The 12,029-nt window shown below is 37.0% G+C and overlaps 1 protein-coding gene across 1 annotated transcript in view; it reads left to right on the forward strand.

The window, feature by feature from the left end:
• The window catches only part of CEP192 (centrosomal protein 192), a 93,286-nt gene that overhangs the window by 22,447 nt on the left and 58,810 nt on the right, over positions 1-12,029 (forward strand). Inside the window, exons 17-23 of the mRNA XM_059815635.1 lie at positions 2,289-2,421; positions 4,997-5,151; positions 7,646-7,786; positions 8,030-8,360; positions 8,725-8,865; positions 11,284-11,348; positions 11,429-11,620. Coding sequence (XP_059671618.1) covers positions 2,289-2,421; positions 4,997-5,151; positions 7,646-7,786; positions 8,030-8,360; positions 8,725-8,865; positions 11,284-11,348; positions 11,429-11,620 — 1,158 coding nt within the window. The remainder of the gene's footprint in view (positions 1-2,288; positions 2,422-4,996; positions 5,152-7,645; positions 7,787-8,029; positions 8,361-8,724; positions 8,866-11,283; positions 11,349-11,428; positions 11,621-12,029) is intronic.

Consider the following 12,029-nt stretch of genomic DNA (forward strand, 5'->3'; position numbering starts at 1 on the left):
GTACTATGGTTTGTAATATAGATGGGCCCGTATAAAACACAGTTGTAACAGTGAAGTGTTGACTTCAGTCATTTACTATAGTAGTCTTGAGGAAGTGGCAGTAACTATGGTGACAAAAATCATCATGCTTTGGAAAACTGGGACTGCCCAGTGTTTGGACTTGATAGTGTCTGATAGGATTTAGTTAATTGGTTTTAACTTGCTGTTTATTCAAGGTTTAGGATTCTAGTCTGGAAACTGCCTTTTATTCCGATTTATTACTCAGGAATTAGTTTGCTGAAATCTGTATGTGCATGTCTAAAATGTTCTCTGCCTTGTGGGACTTGAAATTGGATTAAGGGTGGATATAACACAAAGACAAGTGGAAGCTGCTTACAAGTGATCCAAAAAAAGAATTGGCCCAGTAGGTGAAATGCAACAGTGGAACAGAACACTTTTTCTTACTTCTGCTAGTGCAACCTGGGACTCCTTACTTTTTTTGCACTGCCTCATAGAAGTCCTTAATGCAGTAATTATCTTGCGTAATTTTCACAGTTCTAGCCCTGATGAAGCCCTGCCTTTTTAATTACTCCCAGATACTTTAGATCATTGTTATAAGAACATGTAAACTTTGGTATTGTGATAACGTGTATGTTTCAGGGTTATTTTTATGGTGTATGCCAAGACCTGCAAGAGGTTCAGTTTGCTGTCTTACAGAATAGTTAGTAGTGTAACATGAGAACATAATAAAATACTGATTGCGCTACATTCTTTTGTTTCAGATCTGTCAACTGGAATATGTTTTCTTCCAGACAGTAAGAATAACAAGGTGAAAGCTTTTTATAAATACAGTGAAATTAAAGGTTTTCTAATACTAATCTTGTTATAGACTTAATTCTGTGAGAGGAGGAGGGAGGGAATTGAACTATGCTTACTGTAACAGTGCTAGCACGCTGAATGTGTCATGCCTCACTTTGCCTCCTTTTTGCAGATTGCTTTACATAATTAGTACCATGGGAGCATGACTCCACCTAATCTTTCTCAGTTGTGAAAATTGTTGTTTACTCCTAGCCTTTGCTGTCTTGTAGTTCTTTATCAATGTAAGGACCTTACATTTTATCCCAATTGTAGTTTAGCTTAGTGAAAAGCCTTTTGAGGAACTTTTTGGAATGCTTTTGGAAATTGAAGAAGACAGTATCAACCTGATTTTACTTGCCCCATACTTGTTAATTACTTTGAGGAATATTAGTTCAGATGACTTCTTCAGTGTCCTCAACATTAAAAACTGCACCATTTGTAAGAACACGATCTTCCTGCTGCCTCTGTATGTTTTTTTGTGTATGTGTGTCTATCCCAGAGCTAGCAAATAGCTGCAGGTATTGGCAGGTAGGGCTATGCTTCAGGTGTTTTTATCTACTGTGTTAGAGAAGCTGACAGTTATGGGCACAGAGATACAAGGCAGGCAGGAATGGGAGAACTTGTGGCCTTTATAGAAAATATGCATCAGGCTGCAGCCAGATGCTGTCCAATATGCACTCCTTAATGTGTCAGCTGGTATTTACTAAATTGATTTAGTTTTCTTTCATTTGAATTTTCTAGGGGCCACAATGGTCAGTGAGTTGCAGTTGAATGCTCACAGGCTGTCATCTGAAAACCATAATTCAAGTCACTTTCAAAATTTTTACTTTTTTGCTGGCTGTCAAAGACGATCTGTCTATCACAAAGAATGTGAGATTAAATCCAAAACAGACATTACATCGTGCTGTTTTTAAGAATCTTTCAGGTATATAAAAGATGCAATATTTACAGTTAGCTAGATTCAGCTGAAATAGTACTTTAGAAGTAATTTAGTATGCTGTTTGAAGAAATTATCAACAAAGGGTTGAGCTGGCTGTACGATTTCTGAAGAAGCACTGTTTTAGCAGCATAGGAAACTATTGAGAGTTGTCTTTGTACCTTTAAGTTGGGATTGCAGCTTGATGAAGGGGGCATCCCAATTTTTTCAGGTGAAAACTTTTTAATGCAATGGTTCAGTATTTTATTTTTGAGGTCTTTTAAGTTTGGTGTCATTCAGATGCTTTTTTTCATCTTTCCCCTTTATGATTCCTATGTTTCTTGCATGTATCCATCCTGGAAGCTAGCAGGCAAAATCCTTTGGAACTAGAATGTTTGCTGGGATAAGTAGGAAAAAAAAAATGGGGGGGAGGAGTTTTGGAATAGTACTATCCTCATTAATTGTTTATTATTAACTGAATTTATACAATAGCTAGTAAGTCCTAGAAACATTTCTGTATGGATGCTTTTCATAGGTTGGGTCATCTGAGCCTTCTGAAAAGCTGATGGAAGGTGAAATTTCAAGTGATCATCTTAGCAATAGCCTTTCAAGTTTTTTGGAAAATGAGAAACTCTTGTCTCTTGCAAGCTCAGAAGAAGATTCCACTGGTAAGTGTATTTTTATAACTCTGGGTAGTTGAGTCTAGAATTCTGACTCAATGTTACTGTGTACTTGAGAAGAAAAGTATTGTTTTACTGAAGTATTTAATACAGGATTATGCTTGATCAAAAACTAATATTAGGAGTAGTAAAGAAAACTGTGTTCATTGGGAAACTGGCTGTTTTAAAATTGTAATAGGAGTAGGTGTCTATGGAATTCGTCAGAGAAGATCACAATTGGAAGTTTAATCTAAAAAATTGAACAGCAGTCCTCAGTTACTGTGAATCAAAAATACAGATAGAAATGTGGGCATTCGTTTAATAAAGCGGTAACCCTAGCTGTAGTTTCAGTTTAGATTAATAGAGATAAACGTCTCTGATGAAGAACATGTATATGCAGTTATAATTAACTTTTGCGTTTCAGTTCAACTCTTTTTAGATGCCACACGTGCAGGGTGACACCCAAGTCAGAAGTCTAGTTACCTGCAGGGATAAAAGGGAGAGCTTGAGCTCTGTCGAACTAAAGAAAAGTTTTGACATTTCTGTGCCTTTCCAGTGACTGCTGCTGAAGGACAAACATGCTCTTCTTTATTAATGCAGCTGACTTTGCACATAACGTGAAGGATGACAGGGTATGTCTTCAGATGCACCAAGAATGAGGAAGGCAGAGTGATAAATAGGTTTACTGCCATCTTGAGATCGAGCAGCCCTGCATTCAAGTAGGGTTACTGGATTTCTCCCTGTTTATTCTACAGATGTCATGACTTGTCTTTTGAAGTCTTCATGTTCTTTCTTGTTCTTTCTTGTTGCATAACTTCATTTTTACACGCTTAACGCACAAGTGAAGTTAATAGTTTGCTGAGTAACAATACTATTTTTTTCCACCCAAGGGGATGGGATTACTTTTCACCGCCCTCATCAGGTGTTGCTAGTCTTTAGTTGGAAATGCTTGTCTATTCAGGGTTCCAGTACTGGTGAAGCTAACTGATAATTTTGTTTTTCCTGGTCAGTGTGCAGTGTACTGATTTTTATCATGTAATTCTGTACTCGGTGTGAATTTGGCAGCTGAGTATTTCTAAAAATAAGGAGGAATTCTCTGGTATCTGAGGTAGAATACATGAATCTGCTTTCTCATTATTTGGAAGATAGTGGATTATTTATTTCAAATTTCACAAAGAAGAAATCAAGACATAGGTAAATCTGATTAAAACAATTATTGTGTTGTTGTTAATTTGAGTTTGAATTGTAGGTATTTGTCCACCATTCAGGTAACTAACTAATCCTTATATAATTTTTAAAGCACTCTATCCTGCGAACAAATGTCCATAGGTATTAGTCCTCTTTCAAAAATTGAAGAAACTTGGCCTGCTGTAATCCCTCCACCTTCTCCAGTTTCATACGTGGAAACAGACCTATGGTTCGGATTTTCCATTTATTGACTCTCAAATGTAACAGATCCTGATGGCTTTTCTGTAATATCAAAGTTGCAGAGTATCCATAGTTTCCAATTCAACTAAATCGCATTTTGTTGAAAGAGTGTGCTTCTGTAAATCAGGCTCTTTATACAGGGCACTGGCAAAACTGGCAATGCAAAAATAATGATGACTTACCTGTGTGTGTGTGTATATATGTACTTTTTTCCTGTACATTCTTGGCATTGTGTAGACCTCATTGGCAGAAGGAAATACTGAGAAGATTCTTCAGAATTACATTTTTGGAGAGAAGAATTGAAATGTATTACAAAGGCAAAATTGCTGGAGAATTCTTAAACTGTCATCAGCAACATGAAAATGAACATTTCTTTAATTAGATGGAAAACAAAATATAGTTGTGAATTTATAAATGAAAGGCTTGCTTGAGTATACTGTTTTTGACAAAGGAAAAACAGAAGCAGGATACTGTTGCCTGGAAATGAAAGAATAAAAAGTAAAGATGCCAAAGTTATTTTTGGAATACGTTTGACAATGATTTTAAGAGTGCATTTAACCATGCCCTAAAAAGCTGACTGATGTTTGGGTCTTTAAAAACCAGAGAAACAAAAGCCCTGGAAACTCTCCTCTCCCACCAGTCCCCACAAATTAAAAAAACCAGCCCCTAAACAAGAAAATTTGTGTCTTAGAAAACTTCTCACTTGGCAAATAGGAATAGTGCTGTTCTTAGTAACAGCACTTAACATTTTTTGCCATTGAAATAGAACTATGCTTCAATCATTTTCTGTGAAGTTTGGAAAATGTTACATATATTTTACTTTTAATTTATGACTGTGTATATGACTTGCTAGTTGGAATGTGGTGGTGTATAGATCATGTGAAGGAAGATGAGTCATTTGATAGCCTGGGAGTTAAAATGCTAGCTTATGGTCATCTGGTTTTGCTATACATCACTAGTCACGGAGTAAGACAGTTACATGTTTCTGTGACCCAATTATTTTAAGGGAAAAACAGGATAATTCTGCTCTGACTGTGTGAGTGTGCGGTGCGGTGAGACTCAATGTATTAAAAATTACGGAGATGCTCTGATAGTATGTCAAGTGATACAAAATGTCCATGAAAGGTCAATAGGATGTTTTCTTTTGTTTCAATAGATGATGATATTGATGATGAAGAGTTCTTTGATAACCAACTAGAAGCCTATTTTGAGCAGCTGATACAACCAGAAATTACAAGAGGAGACACTGACATACAGAAACTCTCGGAATGCTGTACAGCGCTGAAGCTTTCTGAAAATGGCTTACTTCAAGTATGTTTAAAGTGAAGTTCAAAGTTCAGCATGCCCAATGGCCCTTAAATATGTTAGCATCATTGAGGGTTGTCTGCCAGGGTAAACTATGTTTTATTTCTTTCCTGACAAACCCAAATACTGTCCAACAGGTAGCCTGGATGGCAAAGTATTCTTGTTAAATTTAGAGATAGCAAATACAGCTCTAAACTAGCAACAAAGCTATTTGAATGAGCAGCTGACTTTTTCTGTTCCTTCTGCAAGGTTTTCTCTGGAAAAAAAAAGAAAAGGAAAGAAGCTGGGTAGCTATTTTCGTATTTATTTTCCTCTTCCCTGTAGTGGAGAGCTAGCAGCTGATTCATCTGCTTGTCACAGAAGGTCTTGTTTTTCATGAGATAAGGTGGAATTAGGTAAGTAAGTAGCTGGCTGTCCCAAGAGGCATTAGTCAGGAAGGCTTGCAGCAATGCTGAAGAGTTTCCTATTATGGTGTCTCCTTTATTGAAGTCTCCATTCAGGTTTCCCAACCCTGTCTAACCGTGCTCCTCACACTCCTCTTTGTCCTGTGCATAGCCTTCTCCTTTCTCCTGATAAGCAGCTCTAGTAGAGAACCTTGTGCAGTCAATTCAGTTACTTGATCTTGCAAAGGGGAAAACACAACAAAAAAAACCCCCAACCAACCCAAAAACCCCAAGCTCCTAAGACCGGGTTTCCGTCCCTTCTCTGGCATGATGGAGACCTGACCTCAGAGAAATCCCGTAATAACTAGTATAGCATCAGTAGTATTTCCTGAAGATGGACTTTTTCTGCTGGACTACTTAATACTGCATTTCTTAATCCTAATTACAAAAGTAAAATTTGCTTTTAGAGTTTTGGATTGTTTATGCTGATCTGAACTTATTGTACCTCTAAGGCATTCTCTTGAATGCTCTAAGGTATGAATGTTTCTTAACACCTTGCCTCCCCTATCGGCTTCCTAGTGGTGGTTTTTAGTGTCAGAGATGGTGAGATGTTTGTGGATAAGCATTTGGGATCCTCTCAAATCCACTAAGGGAAATTATATCATTGGTAACTAAACAGAAGGCTCTACTGATACCGTTGCCTTCTGATGGCATGATTTTAATTTTGATTACCAGCCTCTGAATGCAAAGAATTTTTGATGAAAGATAATTCTCCATAAAAAAGCTAATATCCATAAAATGCTTGTCCCTTCCAGCCCCAGCAAGTTGGTCAGCTGAACTGAAACTAAGGCCATCTTTTTATCTCACTTGGAACTTGTTTGTAATATTGAGCTGATGGGCCTGTTGTCTATGTAGGAATTGCTTAATTTTAATCTGATGCTTCTGTGACAAAACTACTTTCAGTAGTCTAACTTCTGGCTATTCTTAATTAAAGTTACAGTTTTAACTGCAACAAAATTCAAATGACAGAATGGGATTTTCTTTTAAGACATTGATTAAACTTGTTGGAAAGAAATTTAATTCACTACTGACAAAAGATTCTCTTTTATTCTTTGTTTCTGTAATTATTAAGGTAACATGCTGGCACTTAGTTTCTATCATACAAGTAGTTTATAAAATCTTTTTGATCACTGGTTTATTATCTTGGGTAGCAATCTCCAAGATTTTATTAAGTGTTTAGTATCACAGAGACTCATTTTTCCAGTAGAGTAAGTCAGTCTCTTAAATAATGGGTCAGTGTGTGAAAGGTGAGCATAGAGCAGCAACTGGCTGGCTTGTGGTTTATTTTTCAGCAGGAGTTAGCTCCATTACAAACAGTGTTGGGAATTAAGTGCCTTTCCATTTTCTTGGCTTTGCAATGATGGATGCGATTCTGGCAGTTGCATGCTTGACCAGAATGGGAAAGTGTGATTCATTTAAACTGTTAAATGAATTGTAGCTTATGAAATGTCGGAAATGTCCCAACTGACATCAGAGTTTCCAAGCTGTGGGAACTGGTATGTTAACCCTGTAAAAGCAGTCTGCATAGGCTGCCAGTCGCTGATCTACAGCTGTACGTGAAGAAAGGAATAGGTGGTTGTTTGAAGAGAATAACACAGTTCAGCTCTCTGACCTCAGGTCTTCTCTACTTGTGTAAGATGTTCCTGCTTCACTACCATTTTAGATAGGCAGAGGGGTACGTACAACAGGTTCTGAGTTGGATTTGGAGTCCTCATCCAGCAGTGGGTCAACCAGAAAGGAAAGACGAGTAGCGTGATGCCTTTGTTAAGGGAATGAAAGGATGTAGTAGGAATAAGAAGAGATTCTCCATATTCTTGCTGCGTATGCCCTTGGAGGCAGATGCATGGATTGGCATAGCCAGGAACTATTGTCCTTGGTGGTGGTGATAGCAGCTAGAGATACCTCTGGCAGTGGCACATGAGCGAACAAAGCATGATGATCACTTTACTAGAGAATTTTTTTTAACATTGTAAAAACAACTGTAGTGTTAAATTTTTTTTTTTTCTTTGGTAAATCTCTTCTAGTGTAACTTAAATCTTATTTTTTTTTTAAAAAAGGAGAACTTTCAGGTTCCTGATACCTACCAGGCTGTGACAGGAGTAGATTCTGGAAATGCTAGTGATGAAGATTCACAAAATCAAGGGATAACTGCATGTCATGTGCAAAGACAGATGCTGCCCAGAGCAGTACGGCAACTGGTATGAAATTGTCATTTAAATTTCTGAGTAAGACTGTAGTATAAGATGGCAGCGCATTTGAAAACTTGTTAGAGGTTGAACTAGCAACCCAACCCTTCTTTACAAAAAATTAGTAACACCACTCTGTTTTTAGATATATGTTTCAAACATAGTTAACTTGGACTATTTTGTACCTAGAACTATTAGCACAAACAGTTAACAACTGCGCTTCTGACACTTTTTTAATGATTATTGTTTTCTAAGAGTTCCATGACTACTGGAGACGTGCTAGATTCCCGCACTGCTGCTGAGTTGCGATTAGATTCACTGTATCTTCAGTGCATGGACAACTGTAAAGCTGATGTCTCGGATGTCCTTCCAAAGCAAGAAATACAGTCTTCTGAGTGCCAGGCTGCTGCTTCTGATGCAGAAGTACTACACACAGCAAGAGGGCACTACACCACTCCTGAAGTTCTTCTTAGTGCAAACGCACCTCAGATAGATGCAACTGAATGTGAAGTTGGTCTTGCTGATACTTACCTGTCTCCAACAGCAGACAGTTGTGAGAACATAAGTTTAGCTACAACAGACAAAGGTAGGTTGCTTTAGATAAAACCCATCTGTACAAATGTGACCAGACTCCATTGCATGGAAAAATAAATAAAACTGTAAGGTATGCATTTTTCCTTAGTTATGCAAGTTAGTATTAAAAACTAATGTAGCATAAATAATTTTTGACTTGTTTTTGTTTTAAAAAATGCTGATTGTTGTATATTCCACTTAACTGGTTTTTATTTGTTGATGAAACTAGTTTAAGCTTGTGGTTGTAGCAACTTGAGCTATGTTTTTTTAACTCGTTGCTGACTTCTGGCAAGTGAACTCCTTAATCTAAACTTAAGAGACTTTGTCATATTCCTTTTTATTTTAATCAACAGTGTAGCATTTGATATATCTTTCAGGTAATTTACCACACAGCATTGTCTATCAAAATGAAGAGGGCAAATGGGTGACTGATCTTGCGTATTATACTTCATTTGATGAAGAACAAGATATAAATCTGTCTGAAGATGATAAAATAAATGAGGAGTTCATAACTGGATGTATGTAATCTTTTCCTTTTTAGTTAGCTGTTGTTATCTGTAATAGTGTTAAGTAAATTTTCTTCCTTTTTTTTTTTTCCATTTCAACAAATCAGTATTTGGTGTTGCAAAGCCTCCAGGCTTTAGATACTGCAAATTACTTGAAAGCTGATGTTGATAGTAGCCTATAATGATATTATCATTAGCTGTAGTTGATAGCTTCTTTCCATGTTTTGTACTCTGCCCACGAAGAGTCTTTTATTTCAAAAAGTGTTCTAACGTGTGTCACTGGTACCTATTGTTTGAGCAGAAATAAATCCTGTATCTGTCATTTCCACAATTTTTCCTTTGGACTTTAATTATTGTTATCCTTTCTTTCAAGAAGAGGAAACAGTAGTCATTCTGTATTGCATTATGTTTATAAGGCAGGAAATAATTGTAAATAAGAAATTACTACAAAATCAACCAGAATGTGAAAAGAGCTGCTGAATTCACTAGCTGGTGATTTTTTTGTGAACCCCTTGGGAATGTCTGGATGCTGAAAAATGGTACTAGTACTGAAAAATGTTGGAGCTTATTGAGGGGCTTTACTGGACTCTCATCTTCTAACAAATTCCAGGCTTTTTGAACCTCTGTTTACTTAAAAAGTTTATTTTCCTTAAGCTATCTCAGACCGATCTTCGTGAGAGTCTGTATGTTTGTCATACAGGCTTGGATAATATGCGTGTAGTACTGCAGACAAATCAATTCCTTAGCACCAAAATGTCATATTGCTAGACATACTCGAGCAATGTGTGCAACAGTATTTCTCCTAGTCTCTTCTAATTTCTAAAGTTGACATACAGATAGGCTAATGTATTCTAAAGATGTCCTTGGTCTACTCAAGGTTATTCTTTCTTTCAAAGAGGATGCTGTGTATGGTGTTGTCTAGAATTGTTTATTTTGAATGAGTAATCAAACAGGGTTGATGGTTTAAATTAATGTTTTTCAACACTGTAGTCGTTTTCTGCTGGAACAAGCAAATATGACCCAATTTGGTAGAAACTTCCCTATCTACTATGTCAGTAAAGCAGAGCTCCTCCCTTATTTTTCAAATGCCAGGGTATTTCAGACACTTTCCTGCATCTCAGACTCAGGTTGCCAAATGTTTAGAATGTTCTACTGTTGTAAATTTTTCCAAGGCGGTTAACTTTTTCCCACCTGGTAGGTTTTTAAAGGAATTCTGCTTTCCACCTGATTGGCATACCTGTTCACATGGTAGAAGACATGCACTTACGGATTCAATGTGGTTAGCATTTTTCTGACTGCTTGTTTGCCTGTCTGCGGTGCCCAGGTGTGATGCTTGACAGCTGAGGGATGTTATTTGTAGGGACAGAAAGGAAATGTTACATCTGATACTTCTGAGTCTCATTTATGACATATCTATCTCTGTCAGCAGACTGTGCACACAGTGTATTCTTGTATGGAATAGAGCAAGATTGCTCTCTTGACAGAGTTTGGTGCTTCAGGAGGTCCTCAGAGCTGTATGACTTATACAGAGGATTAAGGAAGAACTGATACTGATTTAGAGTTCAACTGGATGTAACAGTGTGTCATTGATAGTGCTAAGCTGCCTTCAGGAAATGCAGTTGGGTTGCTTGATAAAGATGTATTTAAACTTTGTTTCTTTCTTCAGAGTATGTATTGTGACTTCCCATAAGTCATTTTATGGACAACAGCTGTATTCACTTCACAAATTTGTATCCTCTTTGACTAGGGATGCTGTGTGTACAAGGCCACGTATTTTAGAAGTTTTGATGTGCTTAGTGATACATTAACATTGAAATAAGGTGGTAGAGCAATATTTCTCGATTAGCAGTTTTCACATCATTTTGGTGAAGAGACTTTGTGTTCATTGTTCTGTAAATGGTAATTGTGAAAATAATACAAGCATTTGAATTAAAAGTAGTATTGATTTATTTGGCCTGTTAATTTGCACAGGTATTTAACGAATGATACAAACCAGTGTGTTTCTTTTGCTTCAATTCACAGGTACTGCCTTGATGAAATTTTCAAAACCAATTGTAGTAAAAATTTGTTTGGAAGTAGCCATATGATGCTCAATTCTAGCTAGGATGGGTAGCATAACCTATAAAAAGTTACAGTTTGGTTTGGAATTAAGGCTGTGAGAGACTCTCTTTATTCACCTCTAAGTTTGCTAACTAAATGCTGATTTTACTTTGGCCCCTGAAGATACAGGGAGTACTCTTTTAAAACGAATTTCATAAACTTTTCTCACCATAATGGGATGGAATAACTCATAGTGTGTCCCAAACTGTCTCAGATATAGAATTAAATATTGTAATATCTCTCAAAATTTAGTTTAATGGTGCAGAATAGTCATGACAGTACTTAATAACTTAGGCCTTATTTTAACAGAATGTTCTCTTTGGTTTTAAGCTGAAGCAGCAGCTATGATTGCGCAAGACCAGGAGGAATTTGAGAAAGCACACAGACTTGTGCAGGTAACTAATTATCTCGATGTAAACAGAGTAGTTCTCTAATTTATTTGCAAGTTGTGACTTCTGAAATCTCTTGTCTGCAGGCAGAAAAAGTAGACATTCTAAATGCATCTGAATTAGCAGATACTTCATGGAAATCTGCCAATAGCTGCGTTCTGCTGAGAACATCTGATCTTCATAAAGATGCTAGTTATTTACGTTTGTCTTTGGGGGAGTTCTTTGGTCAGAGATCTGAAGCTCTTGGTTGTCTTGGTGGAGGAAGTGATGTGAAACGGGTATGTATCTTAATGTTAAGACTCAAGGAAAAGACAACAACAACAGCTAGCAGTAGTTTTGTTTTTTATATTATAACTTAATTCTTTCTGAGAACTACTTCTCTAAGTTCACTTGTGAAGGAAATTCTATATGTGTGACAGGCCTGGACGGGCATTTGTTTTCCACTTGGAATTTCTGATGTGAAGGGCTGGCTGGTGTTATCAATGAATCTTGATCTTCACCTTTTGGTCAGGAACTAATTATGTGTGCTCGTTGGAGGTCCAAGCAAACGATCCACATAGTAGTTGAATGAAATGTTGCTCAGACAGGGGTATTTGAACAGTGAGTTTATTTTTGAATGGCTATTCATAGTTGATGTGCTACCTAGGCAAATGCCCAACTCCAGTAAAAATGTAGTCATCTAGACTC

Source organism: Gavia stellata, chromosome 3, assembly GCF_030936135.1.
Source record: "Gavia stellata isolate bGavSte3 chromosome 3, bGavSte3.hap2, whole genome shotgun sequence".
Lineage (NCBI taxonomy): Eukaryota > Metazoa > Chordata > Aves > Gaviiformes > Gaviidae > Gavia > Gavia stellata.